Source organism: Ranitomeya variabilis, chromosome 6 (assembly GCF_051348905.1).
Source record: "Ranitomeya variabilis isolate aRanVar5 chromosome 6, aRanVar5.hap1, whole genome shotgun sequence".
Taxonomy (NCBI): Eukaryota; Metazoa; Chordata; class Amphibia; order Anura; family Dendrobatidae; genus Ranitomeya; species Ranitomeya variabilis.
This window is the reverse complement of record NC_135237.1, coordinates 67,312,480-67,331,629: the sequence shown is the minus strand read 5'-3', so window position 1 is coordinate 67,331,629 and position 19,150 is coordinate 67,312,480. Positions and strand designations below refer to the sequence as shown.

Here is a 19,150-nt window from a genome sequence, read left to right as displayed (position 1 = left end):
AAACAAAGTTTTGAAGTTTTTGTTTTTTTTGTTTACAGTGAACTTTGCATCAAGAGACAAGATTCCTGAAAGGGTACAGCCCCTGTAAGGCCTGATTTAGATGTCCATGATTTTTCTCTTGCATAAGTGTGTCTGTTTTTACCATCAGGATTTCGTCAGTGATTATATCTGATGTAAAAAATAAATTCCATTATCCATTACAATGTTAATCATGGGACAGCACACGGATTGTTTACTCGTGCTGTCAGTGATTTTCTAGACTTCTATTGGTAATTTTGATCCATGACTCTGATCAAATGCAGAACACCTACGTGACTCACAGACGTCTGAATGAGGCCTAAAGGGGTTGGCTATTTTAACTTTATTTTAATGTGTTGGTGACATGATTTTGTGACACTAATATATTCTGTACCAGTTTATACAATGGGTTTCCCTTTTTCTTACTGGAATATAAACATTGTTGATTCAGACTGAAGGATTCCTTTAAATTTGGAAGAAATCATTCAACAGTAGCACTATAAAACCACCCCAACACCACCTCAGTCTCTATGCTCCATGGTGGGCACCAACTGTGTGAAAAACACCCACCCACCCACCTTTTCTACATCTCATAATTGCCTTTGCGGCGCAGTTCTCAAAAATCTCAATCTTTGACTCCTCTGACCACAATACAGATTTCCACTGATCTAATGTCCAGTACTAGTGTTGCTTTTCCCAAACATGTCTCTTCTTATTTACAGTCCTCAGTAGTGTCTTCGTTACAGCAATTTGACCATAAAGGTCTGCTCCTCGAAGTCTCCTCTGCGTAGTTGATGTTGACATGTGTCTGCTACTTGATGTTTGGGCATCACTTGAGGGCTATTGTGTGAGGTGCTGTCAGTTTGCAGTTTGAGTCTAAGCTTATCCTCTGCAGCAGAAGTTACCTCTTGGACTTCCTTTCCTAGGGCGACTCTTATGAGTGCCAGTTTCATCATGGCGATTGATGGTTTTCATGGCTGTACTTGAAGATACCTTCATAGTTCAGTAAACGTCTGATTTGACCGACCTTTATGTCTTTAAGTATTGATGTGCTGTCACTTTTCTTAGTTGACTTTTTCTTGCCATATTCTGGTTTAGACCAAATTTGGGAAAGGACTCCACACTATATGGAGCTGTGTATAAGCACTGCCTCTGCAAAACACATCTGATGGTCACAAACACTTTCTGAAGGCCATTGGTTCCACAAATGACCTGTTGATGAGACATTCCTGCCCATTTGAAGCCATTTCAGGTAACTACATGGTGAAGCTGCATTAAGAGAGAATGCCAGAAGGGTGCAAAACTGTCGTCCGTGTAAAATGGGACGTCTGAGGAAATCTGAGGTTTAATAGATAATCTGGTTTGTGCAACATGTGCTTCATTACTCCCTGTTTCCATATGTGATCTTTTATGGTTTTGCTGCATTCACTCTGAATCTACAATGTGCACATGCCAATAAGAACAAGGAAAACTACTTTATGAACAGGTGTGTCCAAACATTTGCCTGGTAATGCACGTATTAGTCTCATCCTGCACTTGTCACTGCAGCTTTATCCACAGACAGTTGATTGAAGCCTTGGCACACAAAAATAATTCACTTAATATTTGCTTAATGTTCATCCAAAACTCAGTACAACATTGTAAACGTTTCGGTCGTATTACTCTGACCTTCCTCAGTGTACCGACTGCTCATATCCTATGGGTAGAATAGGTATGGACCTGTTCGCATCCCGGTGCTGATAAGTAGACTGTATAATGGGCGCTATAAAACTGGTCTTTTCCTTAGTCGGTTTGCCGTATGTGTATGCGTGCTCTCGTCTGATGAGGTATCCACCCTTAGTCCTAACTTTCACATTGTTGTACTGAGTTTTGGATGAACATTAAAAATAGTTCACTTAATATTCGCTTGTGTGCCAAGGCTTCATTCAACGTATTAATGTCTGGGACCCTACTTGAGCACCAGCAAACAAAAGGTTGTGCCACGTTATACCGTCTTAACTTATCCACAGACAGAGCATGCGATCAGACCTGTCCGTCACTATCCTCCAGGTAAAAAACGTGGCACGTAAAGGCTTATTCACACATCCGTATTTGGTCAGTATTTTGCATCAGTTTTTGTATGCGAAAACCAGGAGTGGAATTTACAGAGGAAAAACTATAATTGAAAGATTGACACCAGACCTGAGTTTTGGAGACACTCCTAGTTTTGGCATAAAATTATTGATGTGTGAATAAAACCTAAGAATCTGTTTTTCAGTTGTAGGAAGCAAATGGGCCGATCTGGCTTAGCTGCTCTGCATTTTTGTGAGGAAAATCAAGCTCCCAATGCAACTTCTAAACTGAAAAAATAAAATGTCCGACCCCTTGAATTTCTAGCACTTTGGTTTTTCACATTTTCAAAAATGTGTCCACTTTCTTGTGGTTTCTTGTTGTTCATTTGAAGCTCGTTTTTGAGTTCTGACTATGCTTGTACCGCACCTTTGTATAGGTCCAAGCGCAGCCTCCAATACAGCCACTACATCAACATCACCACCATGGGGTGCCACCAAAGCCACCGATGTCCACCCAACAGCCACCTCCATTTAGAGCACAGACACCCCAGACTCCCACCCATAGAATGCCAGGACAGCAACTACATGGGCCTCTAAAGCCCAGACCGGTAATATGGCATTAGAAACAGTCTCTGTCATTTCTCTTACTGTTCCAGAAGGAATTTAATGAATATTTTTTTCCTTTCACAGAATACACCAGGTCAGAATATGGCAAAGATTCATAACCCACAAACGGCGCATCAGAGGAATAGCAATTTAAGGGAGTTGCCTATTGCACCCTCCAACTCGGCTGCAGAAATGAACCAGAGACGATCAGCACAAGTTAAACCTCTTGGAACAGCAACACCACAAGCAAAGCCAGAAACTCCCGTCATTGCACAAGCTGCAAAATCTCTGAGCACGACCAACCTGGTTAAGCAAGAACCGAAAATTGAAGAGCAGGTTAGTAATGTTATATACATTAGTCAGTAGGGTGAAAGTAAGATGAGTCCTGTTGGTTGGGTTAAGTGGGGGTAAACTTCAGAACTAGTGATCCAGAGGAAGGTAAAATCTCCAAAGGCCCTAAAAAGAGAGAATGTCTCTTCTGTTCCACAAAATATTTGGACTGGAGCGATATTCAGACAGGATTGAAACCTTTCCATAAGCAGGAAGATATTATGTTTTTATTTAGGGGATAAGCTGCTTCTGCTGAAACGAAGTGTCACGGTATTGCTTCAGAATTTTCCGGGGCAATGGGCTCCTTCCCAGTCCCTTTAGCTAGTAGGACCTTAGGCTATCCATGTTTCCCAGATTACTCCTAAAGGTAGAGATGCCAGAGTCTCGTACCTCGCGATGCTCCTATATGCGTTCTGATTTGTTTCCTCCACAATCCAGGGATGTATGGGACAAGAGTGTGTAGGGTACTAGACTCACAAAACAACTGAGTGGAAATCAAGGGAACCGTAGGAGGGACAAACCAAATTGGAAAAGGATTAAGATAAGCACAATACCAAATCCACACAGGTATCTCCTGTAAGGTAACACCTATCGACTGCTACTAATTCAGACGACTACTTCAACACTAAACTAGGAAGTTGTAAACTATTACCAGCAATTCCCTAGTGCAAAAGGTGAGCATATATACCTGAGAGGAGTGGCCAACACAGAACAGCTGAGACAATTCGGGATGAAAGCCTGGATTGCTAAAAGGAAGGTGAAGCAGATCTAATACATGCTGAGGTTGGTGTCATCAGACACTGATATCTTCTGGCCCCTCTCTGTTGCAGTATCCACTTGACACAGTTTGCTGCACCAAACCCATTATGTAATACAGTGGGCCGAAGGCTGACACACTTTTTCCAGTGAATTCAGAGAATTTGTAACAACTAACTTTTTACCACAGTAATAAGTACAATTAATCTACAACAAGAAGCGTAGTGCAGAAAAGCTGTGTAGTGCTGCCCATAATTTTGCAGCTGCTATACTTTCAGAGTTTGTTTGACAAGGACATAAGTGATCTCATTGGTACACTGAAAACGATGAGCTTTTCTTATTATATCTTGGTTTTATGCATGCGTTTTAATATTGGTCTGTGTGTGATGCTGCCTGCTGGTTAATCCACAAGGCAACAGCGGGTGAGTTAAATTCCGTACAACACTTTGTTAGCGGTGCAAAAAACGCCTCTAAAGTAAAGGTAATGGTGGGGAGGGGATGGGAGTTGAAGGGTTATGCACATAAATAGATATTTTCAGATAATGATTGTAAATAGCTCACTGACACAAAAAGAGGACTTAGAAATCCTCCAAATATTTTTCAAAAAGCACCAGAAAAAAGGCAGAGATTACCTGCCCAGGCCTCCAAACAAATGCACTATAAGGGTGCAGTGGACACAATTAAACATGGCAACAACACGGGTGCAGCAATACCGATGAAACAGCCACTCTCAACCTACCAATCCATGGAGGGGGTGGCTGTTTGGTGTATTAGTGCACAAAAGATACAAAAAAAAATGTGGAAGCTCGCAACCCACGTCAAGGGTCCCCAGGTTTGCCAATCCTATCAATAAACATCAAAAAAGAGCTCACCGACACAAAAAGAGAACTTAGAAATCACCCAAAAATTCTTCATCTTTAACCGGGTCCCCTGCACCCTGATAGAGCATTTGTTTGGAGGCCTGGGCAGATGAGCAATTTGACTTTTTATTAACATTTTGAGATTTAGATATGAACACTTTTCTTTCAGCTTGTTGCCTTGGAAAACGGCCACCACTGCTAGAAAGCAGACCGTGCCCAGTGCTTACAAGCTCTATTCTATTGAGCTTAAAAGCACTGCTTTGAACATGACCAGGATCACTGGGGTGCGATATTACCTCCTAATTCCGGCTAGCTTCAGCGCAGTGTTTACAAGCTAGACTCCAGAGGTGGGCGGTCTCCAAGACGGCGAGGGTTTATCCCCCTACTAGACAACACCTGTTTAGTCAATTCAGGGCATCAGGGAAAAATAAGAACTATGGTCACTTATCTCCTAAGTGACATAACGATGGTGTGTCATGTGACACTGCACCAGACCGACAAGTTGTTGAAGCCTCTTAGTGCGATTTTGATGCAGTTTTATAATAAAAATCATGGTTGGATTGAAAGTAGGAAAGTTAAAGTCTGCAACCACCCCTAGTTGTAGGCATCATAAACTGCACCTTAGTGCACTGTGTGAACGAGACCCGTGCATCATGGATGTCCTGTTTTACTGTTTTGCATAATTTTTTTTTTTTGCAGTTTTTCTGCAATTTCTAAAAAAAAAATGTTATTTTTTACTTGTAAAAAGCAAAAACTTTGCTGACGGATGATGACTAATAAAGGCAATTAAAGCAGTTTAATGGCTGGTACAGCGCCCCCTAGGATAGGGAACCTTCCCACATAGCGAGTACATAGCACAGTGCGGGAAGTCGGCTGCGTTTTACATTACCAGCTTTGTGCATGAACTTTTAAGACCATAATGCAAACAATATCCGCAGAGTAAGCTGACCATTGATAGCGGAGGCATGCCAGTCTATCCTGCGGTGGTCCGTACCTGGGTCACCCTTTGCAGTGCATTTTTGCAGGCACCATACGCAATGCACAGGGCTTGTCATACCTGCCCTAATTTAGAGCTCTCTCACATTGACAGGTTGTTGTTTCTGACATGTCGGATATTTAATTACCGCACTGTCCATTGCTTTCTGCTTGTCATAGTCCAGGTCCATGCTTTATCTGCTATTCCTTAGAGATTCTCCATAAGGACCTTGTGTCCCTTGGTGAATCCGCCATTCTATAGTAAGACGCCCTGTCCACTTGTCCTCTAATAGGCTGCAAGCCAGGACTGTGCATTTGGTTTCTTATTAGAGTGCACGGACCGAGCAAAGGTTATTTGATGCTTATTATTTCCATCCACAGAAGCCATGAACGCAGAATAATAAGTCTTTGTTGTAGACCATTAATATTCCGGCTTTGCAATTGACATGATTTTGATTCTGGAGAAGGGTGCACGAGTTCAAGGTCAGCCTCCCGACTTGTGCTGTTCATTACAAGCAATTATTGTGTGACAAATGAGTTGGAGATCATGCCTTAAAATTCTGTAAGAAAAAAATCAATAGTTCTAATGAAACCTTTTCAGGTCATTTACCTCACTACCTTTGTTAGTTTGTCAGGAGGGAAGGAGATAAAGCGATCTGACAGAAGGCCGCTCGGGTGTCTCCATACTTGTTTCATCCTGTATTTATAGAGCGGCGCAAACCATTTCTGTGCGTGTTTAAACTGCCAATGGCTGCCCGATTGTGTGCCGAAAGAGGACGCCGGCACAACCAGGAGTGCAAGAAAGCCTCTACGATTGTTGAGTTTCATGGAGATTTTTTTTTCCTTCTTTCTTTACAGTTTCCCGACGAAGATGAAGAGACTAGGAAATACCGCCTAAAGATCGAAGAGCAGAAGCGCCTAAGAGAAGAGATTTTAAAGCAGAAGGAGCTACGACGGCAGCAGCAGGCAGGCGCCAGGAAAAAAGAGCTGCTTGAAAGGCTATCACAGCAGCAGCAAACGGCCTACACGGCGGCGCCGCAGGCTCCAGTAGAGGCCGATAAACCCACAGCGAAGGTGGAAAATAACAGTAGTCCAATCATGACTCACGTGACCGAGCAGGCCCGGCCTAATGTGAAAAATAGACTGGTATCAAAGAGGCCAGAGACATTGTCCGTGCTGACGCCGCAGAAAATCCCGCTGCTGCAGACGGCGGGAGCCAGTGTACCAATGCAGGGCCTGCAGAAGAAAGTGGTCAAGCAGATTGTACCAAATAGGATAGCAGGAGAGAGCCAGGCGGCAAAAGTGCAGCCGCTACGCCCTGCCGGGTCCGCCGCGCCATTTGGGCAACAACCGATTATGAAAGTCGCCTCCGTTCAGGCGAAAACGCAGGAACAAAGACTCGTAGGGGCCAAGAGAACTGTCATGCAGAGGTCCGGCAGCGGCGAGCAAGCGCATTTAGCCACAAAAGTCCGTGTAATTAAGTTATCTGGTCCGGTAAGTCCAAAAAATGAGTTTTTTGTTCAGAATCATTTTGTTTCATTTAGTAATCGGTAATGTTGGAAGAATACGGCTGGCCGCACCCCGAGGCGCTTGTCCTGCATTGGCTTACCTGCCACAAGCCCAAAAGGATCTGGCATGCTGAAATCTAACATGCTCGACCCTTCTGAGGATATTCATGGAGTGTGTGGACATGGGAACATTGCTTTTGTCGCTTACTGGGGTGGGGGGAGGATTTTTTTTCTAATTAATAATAAACCTTATGTCATAAAAAGTTAAATTTTAAAGGGGCTTAGTGATCCCGAGGACAGGTTCTGGGTCCTGAGAAGCCCCATCCTGAAAGCAGCAGAGGTGCACATGCTCGGCCTGCTCTCCAGTCATTGTCTATGGGACTGGCAGAGAAAAATGCTTGGCTTTCTCCATCACTGAGAACCAGGGAAGAAGCAGAGGCGCACATGATCGGCCTCCTCTCTATTCCATAAGCTAGATTCTACTCTTTGGAAAGGGTATAGATTTTAGATTCCGGGAATAACCTTTTAGCACCCCAGTGGACCTCTCTTCTGTTGTGCACTAATATTTAGATCTCTATATATAGGCAGCAAGATGGACATGTCCATTCTGACAGCCATGATCATCTATAGTCATTTACACATAAAAGTGCAATTCAACCTCTAGTCTTGGTCTTCACTTACACACATATGAAGCAAAGAGTATAGTCTTCCCAGGTCCGAGCTATGGCCGGAGGGAAAGTATACATCGGTTGCTTTGGATGCTTACAGAGAACTGGAGCATGTTTTATACTATCAAGGTGGTCATCTTGGCCTGATTTGTAGCTGGTTTATTACCCTCTTTAGTGGGACGTGTCATATGATGTGTACATGTGAAATGTTTGTGTGTCTTTAGCCTGCAATATAACGGTTACATACCGTATATACTCGAGTATAAGCTGAGAATTTCAGCCCATTTTTTTAGGCTGAAATTGCCCCTCTTGGCTTATACTCGAGTCATTCCCAGGGGTCGGCAGGGGAGGGGGAGCGGCAACTGTCTAATAATACTCAACTGCTCCTGGCGTGGTCCCTGCAGGTCCCTGGTTCTCCGGGCGCCGGCAGCTTCTTCCAATGTTGAGCTGTCACATGGTACCGCTCATTACAGTAATGAATATGGACCCGCCACTCCCATAGGGGTGGAGCCGCATATTCATTACTGTAATGAGCGGTACCATGTGACCGCTCAATACTGGAAGAAGGTGTCAGTGCCCGGAGCAGGTGAGTATAAGGGGTCATATTCACCTGTCCCCCGTTCCACCGTCGGCGCCGCTCCGTCTTCCGCGTCCTCTGCAGTGACGCTCAGGTCAGAGGGCGCAATGACGCGATTAGTGTGCGCGCCGCCCTCTGCCTGAACAGTCAGTGCAGAGGACGGGAAGACACAGCGGCGCTCGGCGGTGTAACGGGAAAGGTGAGTATAGCAAGTGCCGGGGGCCTGAGCGACGAGAGGTATGTGATTATTTTTTTTTTTTTTTTTTTTTTTTTTTTTTTATCGCAGCAACAGCATATGGGTCAAATATCTCTATGGAGCATCTTATGGGGCCATGTGCAGCATTATATGGGGGCAAATATCTCCATGGAGCATCTTATGGGGCCATAATCAGCATTTGTGCAGCATTATATGGGGCAAATATCTCTATGGAGCATCTTTATGGAGCTATAATCAGCATTTGTGCAGCATTATACAGAGCAATTGTCTCTATGGAACATCTTATGGGGCCATAATCGGCATTTGTGCAGCATTATATGGGGCATATTTTAATATGGAGCATCTTATGGGGCCATAATCAGCATTTGTGCAGCATTATATGGGGCAAATATCTCTATGGAGCATCTTTATGGAGCTATAATCAGCATTTGTGCAGCATTATACAGGGCAATTGTCTCTATGGAACATCTTATGGGGCCATAATCGGCATTTGTGCAGCATTATATGGGGCATATTTTAATATGGAGCATCTTATGGGGCCCATCATAAACTGTATGGAGCATTATATGGGGCCCATCATGAACTGGAACATTATATGGGGCTCCTGATTCAATATGGATATTCAAAAACACTTAACCTACTGATGTCTCAATTAATTTTACTTTTATTGGTACCTATTTTTATTTTTGACATTTACCGGTAGCTGCTGCATTTTCCACCCTAGGCTTATATTCGAGTCATTAAGTTTTCCCAGTTTTTTGTGGCAAAATTAGGGGGGTCGGCTTAAACTCGGGTCGGCTTATACTCGAGTATATACGGTAGATTACTGAGCCGCCATGCTGTAAGTAAGACATTGGCTGCCACACGTGCCCAGGTGCTGCGGGGCTCCCATACTATGATGCTAAGGTTTATGCGTGGGTTAATGCTTACACAGGGTGTGATACAGAACCTTATTTTGTCCAGTCTTATGTGTCGTATAATGTATTATGCTGCCTTCCTGTATATGTATGGCAGGGCGGTGTGGCGGTACAGCAGGGCGGTGTGGCGGTACAGCAGGGCGGTGTGGAGGTACAGCAGGGCAGTGTGGCGGTATAGAAGGGCAGTGTGGCGGTATAGAAGGGCAGTGTGACAGTATGTGCCACCTGACTCCTCTTTGCTGAACCTATTCCATGAGATGACATTACCTGTGTATTTGGGATCCCAGAAGCAGCCAGACGTGTGGTCCCTTACTGGAGTATTCCACCTGTGTCACATCACATCTGATAACCAGAGGTCATTACAGGATCAGGGAGGGATCGGCAAGGGAATTGGAATGCAGTGATCAAATTGCTTCAAAAGGATTGTCACCTTTCAGGAAAGTTTTCCTGATATATTCTGTCCATTGTATATAAAAAAAAAAAAAGCATAACTGTTATTACTCGCCCTCCCCAGATCTAGTACGAGTCTCCGTCACGGCCCGGTCGCTGGCTGCAGCAAATGTTAACATGACGTCACCATTGTAGCCAAGTAACGGTCACTGAGCTTCAGCGGCTCTGCCCATGTAGAGCGCACAAACCGCTAAGCCCTGTAGAGGTCAGTGATTGGCTGCAGCGATGTCACTGCTACAACCAAGTAATGGAGACTGCGGCACACTCAGCGTTGGTCCTTGGGAGGAGTGAGTAAAACTCAGTTTCTTTTTTTTTTTTTTATGGGTACAACCCCTTAAATCGCCGCTCAAGATACTTTACACAGAGGCTGTGACCGGTGACAGCAGTGGAATTTATCACCAGTAGGCTATTATAGCTTGATTAAAGAAGCACCCTTCCATCAAAGTTTTTATCCTAATGTATTGGAATCATGATATTAGATAGCACTGAGTACTTACAATTGCTCATTTTACCATTCTACCCAGTTAATTCTTCTCTCTTTTTCTGCTTTATGTAGAAACAGGAAGTCTCTTGTCCCTGCGTTTATCATTCCCCTCTTCAACTCCTGACCCAGCTGCTCCTCCTCCCCTGTCAGGGACTTTTGCAGTGAATCATGAGTCATACTGGGAAAATTGACCTCCTGTTTCTACATAGAGCTTAGAAGGATTCAGCTGGTCAGTTTTTAATCATGTGAGGCCATTGATGGAAAAGAGAAGTATTAGCTGGGTCGAAAGGCAAAATGAGCAATTGTAAATGCACAGTGCTATATAATATGGCGACTGCCATATATTCGGAGGATACACATTTTGATGGGAGAGCTGCTTTAATGGACACATTGTATGAGGCTCGCATTAAGCACCAGTAGTTTATAGGTGTCAGATCGTAGTACTTGGCATCGGTCATCCATGCGCTCTTACAGCATCTGTATGTTGGGTGTGATGGATAAGGAATGGCTAAATGATGACAAGCTATGATGTACCTTATTTGTTACACACATTCCATATATCGGCATCGCACTCATTTATTTGAGGGTCACGTAAACGATCTGAATGAAACCCTGAACTGAGCATCATTGTGTAGGCTGTTACTTGTTCACATTAGGACCCCCCATCCATTGCATACCCCCTTATTTTGTAATGATATCCACCATCTGGACACAGAGTACTGCATGTTATTACTGTGGGGGTCATGAGAAAATACAATCCGGAGCTGCCTCTTCCCGATATGTGGAACGTCTCCCATGCTATTTCCATTTATTGGTTCTGTGTAGACTTATCTGTAACATAAAAGCGCACAGATGCCCCCCGCACTTTGTGCCTGTCATCGAGTTGGGGTCTGCGTAGTTTTAAGAAAAGATCAGTGGCCAATTGAATGCAAGGCAGAGTGACAGACGCCAGCGAGGAGCGAGTAGGAAAGCCTTCCTGGCAGACGGATTGTGATTTAATTGTGCCCACCTCTCCAGGATGTCACTGCTCTCCACACATTTTAGATTGATCACCCGAATGTTTCCAAAGATATTTAACCCCATAGGACAACTGGAGAAATTGGGAGATAGTGACGCTGGGAGAATCGAGTGTAGAGTTTATCTACTAAGACTTGGAACCCTATATCTCAAGGAGAATAATATAATCAATCACTCTCCTCGGCAAATCTAAGTCACATTACGGATGATTATTGCTGAAAATGTTGCTGCAGACAAAAGGAAACCCCACAGAGATCCTTCCTTAAGGCCACTGGGCAGAAATCTGTCCTCTAGATTAATACATTACCTTTGCTTCAATAAGCATATTCTCAAAATGGAAAGGCCATTTGCCACATTATCTTGTCTGCTCAGGGTTGGAAAGCGTTTTTTTTTTCTTCATCTAAATATTAATTTCCTTATTTAATTACGTCCACCGTCTTTTCCCATCTGTTTTTTTGATGATGCCCAATATGTACCAGATCTCGCTTGTTAAAATGATTTTTTTTCCCATTTCTTTAAAGGGATTGTCCAGTTCAAAATGAAAAAAAACAAAACTATGTAAATGTGTTTAAAATGGCTATATTACAATTTGGTATTATACTTGTATGAAGAAATGTGCTTCGAAATCTAAATTAGTCCTGTAAGCTCCATTTCTTGGCTTGGGTTTGACATGAGAGCTCTTACTTTATGACTAGTACTATTTGTGAAGGGGGCTGACAAGCACATTTCAGTAGCTATGTGCCAGCCCCCTTCCCAGTCTATGCATCAAAGAAGACAGTTTGCCTGAAGTGGTTTTCCAAGCTTAAAAGGCTATTCTCATCTCCAAGATCCTATCCCAATATATAATAATATTTAGCAAATACCTCCAATTAGAAATGTAATATAGTTCTTCTGATTCGCTATATCACTTACCCCATGTGCAGGGTATTGCTGTAGCTTAGGTATCCATGGTTAGGACCACTAACTGTTCTATATGAGTGCCCGTAACCATGGATACCCAAGCTACATGGGGGTAAGCGACATAGCGAATAATTAGAATTATACTACATTTCTAATTGGCGGTATTTGCTAATGTAATCATTTCTCCTACGCCTCATTGGGGGACACAGGACCATGGGTGTTATGCTGCTTGCCACTAGGAGGACACTAAGTAAACACAAAGAGTTAACTCCTCCTCTGCAGTATACACCCCTTGACTGGCCAGTAACGACCCAGTTCTTGCTTAGTGTCTGTAGGAAGCACTTGGGTCTGTTCAGACCCCACCATTTATTATTTTATTTTTATTTTATGTAAATTTTTATTTTTTATCTAACGGAGTGAAGGGGGCGACGGACTCTTTTCCAGGGTCCACTCTCCCCCGAACCATCAACAGGCAAGCACGGTGAGTATACCTCCCCGTTCCTCTCCTGCGACGCATGGGGCACGCCTAACCTAACCCGGGGCGACGGTTCCAACTCGGTCCCGATCTCCCCCATTATAGGGGGGCGAGCACATAGAGTATACCTCTCATGTGCATCTCCCGGGCTCCACCGCACTCAAGCCCTCACCTCGGCGTCTTGTAGTCCCCACGGTAGCCGTAAGTCCCCTGCGGCAGGCACATCTACACGGTGGCACAGCCATAAGTCCCCTGAGGCAGGCACATACGATGCTCCCACCTGGCGCAGGGAGGACAGATTGAGCCTGAAGCCGCACTGAGGCTCTGTGAGTATTCCCCTCCTCACGCTGCGGTGTTGGAGGATGCGGTCCGGGTCCCTGGGGAGAGGCGCCGCTGTTGCCGCAGCGGCGATCGCTCGGCGCTACACCGCGCCCGCAGGCGCATGCCGCCGACAGCCTGTGTAAATTTAGTCCCCGGCTTTTCAGCCGGCCTAGGCCGCGTTTTGTAATTCCCGCCCACCGCTGAGGCTCCGCCCACCGCTCAGGCGCTTCTCGTTCTGAACGAGAACAGCCCTGCAGATCTCGGCCGCCATATTGGGTCTCCCTCTCCTGCGTGGAACGCTGCAGAAAACGCTTTCTCTTCCTCCCTGGGGACACCGACACAGGACCGTGGGTAAGCTGCCCCTTCCTATAGGGAAATGCTTAACCCCTTCTCTGCAAAATCCCACGCTAGTGCAGTAATTTGGAGGCAGACATACAGCTATGGCTCATAAGGAGGCAAAAAGGGGCAACAAAAAGCACACTGTCTTTTTTACCGTATGTGCCACTTGCAATTCTTCTTTGCCGCGTGCCCACAGTACTCCCTTGTGCCAGAACTGTGACCCGGCCTGTGCGCAGCCACCTTCTGCCGCTACCTCCAATGTCGCCACCGACCCCGCCGAGCCTAGCCCTCCTGTGTGGGCCGCGTCCCTGTCACGTTCAATGGAATCCTTAGTCAAGGCATTGGACTCTTTCCGAGGGTCCTCCTTAAGCCAGAACTCACCTCCGTCGGCTGCGACGGAATCTGGGGACGGTGCGGGGCTGTCCGACCACAGGGGGCGTACCGTTCTACGGGACTCCCGGGGTTCCAGAAAAAGGACCCTTCCCTCATCTCCCGTACACGCTCGAGCTTCAGCTTCTGCGAGCTCATCTTCTCGCTCTCCCTCCCCTGAGGGTCGCAGCGTACAGGACTCAATATTTGAGTCGGAGGAATCTTTAACCCAAGACTCCTCTATTGGTCAGGAGACACTTGACTCCCTTATTGAGGCAGTCAACAAAACGTTAATAGTGGACGACGAATCTGCTTCCTCTCAGGAACACGTCGTATCTTTTGGACGCGTTTAGTCTTTTTAAAAGATATTTGACGGACACCGACAGAGTAGGCAGACGCCTTCTTTCGTTCCGTCAAAATTGGCTCTCGGTCGTTCACGACCAGTGGGTCAGAGAGCTCGTGTCCTCCGGATACAGAATCGAGTTTTCTTCCATCCCCCATCCGCGTTTCTTCCAGTCTTCTCCCCCCAAATCAAAGGCGTCACATCTCTTTCAGGCCATACAGGCGCTTCAAAGGGACGGTGTCATCGCTCCAGTCCCTCGAGACCAAAGGTTCAAGGGGTTTTACTCCAACCTTTTCGTGGTCCCAAAGAAGGACGGGACTCTACGGCCCATACTGGACCTCAAACTGCTGAACAAGTTCGTACGGGTCCGACACTTCAGGATGGACTCGCTCTGTTCTGTTGTCGCGTCCCTGAAAAAAGGAGAGTTCCTTGCATCCATAGACATCAAGGATGCTTATCTACACATTCCAATTTTTCCTCCTCATCAGCAGTTCCTGCGCTTCGCAGTCCAAGAAGAACACTTCCAGTTTGTGGCCTTGCCCTTCGGACTTGCCACCGCCCCCAGAGTCTTCACAAAGGTCATGGCGGCTGTCATGGCCATTCTTCACGCTCGGGGAGTGGTAGTCCTACCCTTTCTAGACAACCTATTAATCAAAGGTCCGTCCCAGTCCGCCTGCGAAGAGTCTGTCAGCATCACCGTGGATTCTCTTTCTCACCTGGGTTGGAAGATCAACTTCGAGAAATCATCTCCAGTGCCGGCTCAGCAAATCTGCTTCCTGGGCATGATTCTGGACTCTTCCCGCGGGTTGGTCTTTCTCCCTCCAGAGAAGGTTTTATCCTTACAACAGGGAGCACGCAAGCTCTCCCGCCCAGTCCCTCACTCCATTCGCTTCACGATGCGCATCCTGGGAAAAATGGTGTGGCAATGGAAGCCGTTCCATTTGCGCAGTTCCATCTCCGTCCCTTGCAACAGGCGCTCCTGTTAGCCTTGGACAGGAGCCCGAATTCCCTCGACCGTTGTTTTCGCCTGCCCCCTCAGGTCAGGCAGACCCTCAGGTGGTGGACGCTACAGTCCTCCCTGACCCAAGGGAAGTCCTTTCTTCCTGTGCGTTGGTTAGTGGTAACCACCGATGCCAGCCTCTTGGGCTGGGGCGCAGTTTTCAATCACCACACGACACAGGGTCGTTGGTCCACAAGGGAGTCGTGTCTCCCAATCAATATCTTGGAAATTCGAGCGATCACTCTTGCCTTACGCAACTTTCACCACCTTCTCGCAGGCCATCCCATCAGAATACAATCCGACAACGCCACGGCCGTGGCGTACATCAACCGACAAGGGGGAACCCACAGCAGAGCAGCCATGCTCGAAGTCTCCCACATCTTGCGCTGGGCCGAGACCAATCACTCGCTCATCTCGGCAATCCACATACCGGGTGTGTGTGGAGAGTTGGGAAGCGGACTTCCTCAGTCGCCAAGGTCTTGCCTCTGGCGAGTGGTCCCTCCATCCGGAAGTCTTCCAGCAGATTTGCCTTCGCTGGGGGATGCCGGATGTGGATCTCATGGCCTCGAGGTTCAACAACCAGGTTCCCCAGTTCATTGCTCGTTCCCGCGATCCTTGCGCCGTCGGGGCAGATGCCCTGGTCCTGTCGTGGCATCGGTTCCAGCTGCCATACATATTTCCGCCTCTTCCTCTGCTTCCGAGAGTCATCAAGAAGATCAGAGCAGAGGGGAGGCCGGTGATTCTCGTCGCGCCCGACTGGCCGCTCCGAGCATGGTACGCGGAACTCGTCCAAATGGTCACCGACACCCCCTGGCGCCTTCAAGATCGCACGGACCTTCTCTCACAGGGCCCGTTTTACCACCAGAACTCCGGGGCCCTGTCTTTGACGACGTGGCCGTTGAATCCTGGATTTTAGCCCAAGCCGGATTCTCTCCAGGGGTTTCTTCTACCATGATTCGCGCTAGGAAACCCGTATCCATGCGCATTTATCATCGCACCTGGCGCATCTTCTTTTCATGGTGCCATACCCATGGACGTTCTCCCTTGGTCTATTCCATTCCGTCCATTCTGGAGTTTCTCCAATCAGGTCTAGACTCAGGCCTTGCCCTAAGCTCGCTCAAGGGGCAGGTGTCCGCATTGTCCGTCCTTTTCCAACGGAAGATCGCTTCCAAACTGTCCGTTAAGACATTCATCCAAGGAGTCTCCCGAGTGGTTCCTCCCTATAGAATGCCTTTGGCGTCATGGGATCTTAACTTGGTTCTCGGAGTTCTTCAGGAGGCCCCTTTCGAACCATTGCAGGACATTTCTCTCACCCTCCTTTCATGGAAGGTGGTCTTTCTCGTGGCGATTACGTCAATCAGGAGGGTTTCTAAGTTGACGGCTCTCTTGCCGTCCCCCCTTCTTGATTTTTCACTCAGACAAGGTAGTTCTGAGAACCTCTCCTTCCTTCCTACCGAAGGTCGTCTCCTCCTTTCATCTAAATGAGGACATTGTCTTGCCGTCATTCTGTCCGGCACCAACCCATCGTATTGAGAAGGCTCTCCATACTCTGGATGTGGTTAGAGCCCTTCGGCGGTACATATCTCGCACGGCTCCCTTCCATAAGTCGGATGTCCTGTTCGTGCTTCCGGAAGGACACAGGAAAGGTCTACCTGCCTCGAAGGCCACTCTAGCCAAATGGATTCGTTCCACCATTCAGGAATCTTATCGCGTCAGGAACACTCCTGTCCCAGCAGGGATTACGACGCATTCGACTCGGTCGGTCGGCGCTTCTTGGGCCATTCGGCACCAGGCGTCTGCACAACAGCTTTGTAAAGCTGCCACTTGGTCCAGTCTGCATACCTTCACGAAGCACTATCACATTCATACCCAGGCTTCGGCAGACGCTGCCCTCGGCAGGCGTATTCTGCAGACAGCGGTACCTCAGTAAGCCAGTGGTACATGGGGTTTTAGCAGTGCAATTGCTCCCCACCCAGGGACTGCTTTAGGACGTCCCATGGTCCTGTGTCCCCCAATGAGGCGTAGGAGAAAAGGAGATTTTTGTGTACTCACCGTAAAATCTTTTTCTCCGAGCCAATCATTGGGGGACACAGCACCCACCCTGTTAGCCTTTTGGCTGGTTGTTGTTGGTATTTTGTTCCTTAGTTTTGGACATAGTTTACATGTCTTGGTTTTACTCCTACTGCTTTACTACCGAACTGAGTCGTTACTGGCCAGTCAAGGGGTGTATACTGCAGAGGAGGAGTTAACTCTTTGTGTTTACTTAGTGTCCTCCTAGTGGCAAGCAGCATAACACCCATGGTCCTGTGTCCCCCAATGATTGGCTCGGAGAAAAAGATTTTACGGTGAGTACACAAAATTCTCCTTTTCACCTACTAATTATTGGGATAGGATCTTGGAGATGAGAATACCCCTTTTAAGTTATCGAACAGCAATCCTCCTCAATATCCAATCAGTGGTGGGTCTGACACCGGGCCCCTTCATCCTGCGATGGCCACTACACAGTGGGAGAGAACTGCCACTCCGTCTCCATTCACTGGTTACATCCAACCTGGGCTTAACCGAGGATTGCTCCTCCCCCCCCCCCCCCTCCACCAACAAGATATTGATGGTTTATCCTTAAAATACATAATAAATATCGTAAGCCTGGAAAACTGCTTTAACTATCCGAAGTGGGTGTGTCTCCTTATGCCACTAGTCATGTGCGGACATAGGAAATATTCTATCTAATGTGTGGAGCTTGCCGGGCTGACATCTGGACACGGCACACCTTTTCTAATTGATGTTCATGAATAAAATTGTATATTTTGATCATATTTATACAAACAGAGAGGTGGTGAGGGAACACTTAGCTAATTGAAGTGAATTTAAATCTCCTGGTCCAGATTAATTACATCCTCGGGTACAGAAAGAGTTAGCAGAGGAAATTGGAAAAATCATGGAGAACACAAGTCTCAGAAGATTGGGGAAGGGGAAATGTTGTCCTTATCCTCAAAAAAGAAGATGGAGCCAGGAAATTACAGGCCAGTGAGCCTTACTTCTATACCAGGAAAGATTTTTGAACAAATTATTAAACCGCATTTATGTAAGTACTTGGATAAGAATACAGTAATTAACCAGAGCCGTTATGGATTTGTAGCAAGCAAGTCAGGCCAGATTAATCTAATTTCCTTCTATGATGGAATCACTGACTTGATGGATCAGGGAAATGAGAAAGTGTCTCATACTATCCTTGCCCAAAAATGACCAAGTATGGGATTGGCAAGGTTACGGTTAGGTGGATTCATAATTGGCTCAGTGATCATACTCAGAGTGGTAATAAGTTGCACATCCAATTGGAAGAGTGTTTCACGTGGGGTAGAACAAGGCTCTGTTCTGGCCCCAGTGTTGTTTAACATTTTTATTATAAATGATCTAGATAAGGGAACTGAAGGTAAACTAATTAAATTTGCAGATGATGCAAAGCTTGGAGGGATAGTGAACACTAGAACAGTTAGAGAAAGGATTCAGAAAGATCTAGATAAGCTTGACAATGGGCAGTGAATAATAGAATGGTATTTTAGAGGGAGAAGTGCAATATTCTTCATCTGGGCAAAGCAAATGAAAATTACATCTACAGAATCGGAGGAATAGAACAAAGCAACAGCACGTGTGGAAAAAGACTTGGGTATACTAATAGATCACAAACTGCACATGAGTCAACAGTGTGTTGCAGCAGCAAAAAAGGCAATCACAGTTCTGGGATGTATTAAGAGAAGCTTAGAGTCTAGATCACGTGAAGTAATGATCTCCCTCTACTCCTCCTTAGTCAGGCCTCACCTGGAATACTGTGTGCAGTTCTGGGCACCATATTTTTAAAAGACTGAAAAACGAGCTAGTTTAGAAAAGAGCTACCAGGATGGTGAGCAGACTGCAAACTATGTGTAACGAGGAACAGTTAAAGGATCTGGAAATGTTTAGCTTGCAAAA

At 46.2% G+C, this 19,150-nt stretch overlaps 2 protein-coding genes across 3 annotated transcripts in view; one reads left to right on the top strand and one right to left on the bottom strand.

Moving 5' to 3' along the window:
• LOC143781788 (protein NYNRIN-like) overlaps positions 1-19,150 on the bottom strand; it is a 1,337,202-nt gene that overhangs the window by 597,544 nt on the left and 720,508 nt on the right. The gene's annotated exons all lie outside the window — the stretch shown is intronic.
• RBM33 (RNA binding motif protein 33) overlaps positions 1-19,150 on the top strand; it is a 165,473-nt gene that overhangs the window by 88,604 nt on the left and 57,719 nt on the right. For both annotated transcript variants that reach the window (XM_077268611.1, XM_077268612.1), the window contains exons 13-15: positions 2,507-2,677; positions 2,760-3,011; positions 6,455-7,090. In XM_077268611.1, coding sequence (XP_077124726.1) covers positions 2,507-2,677; positions 2,760-3,011; positions 6,455-7,090 — 1,059 coding nt within the window. The remainder of the gene's footprint in view (positions 1-2,506; positions 2,678-2,759; positions 3,012-6,454; positions 7,091-19,150) is intronic.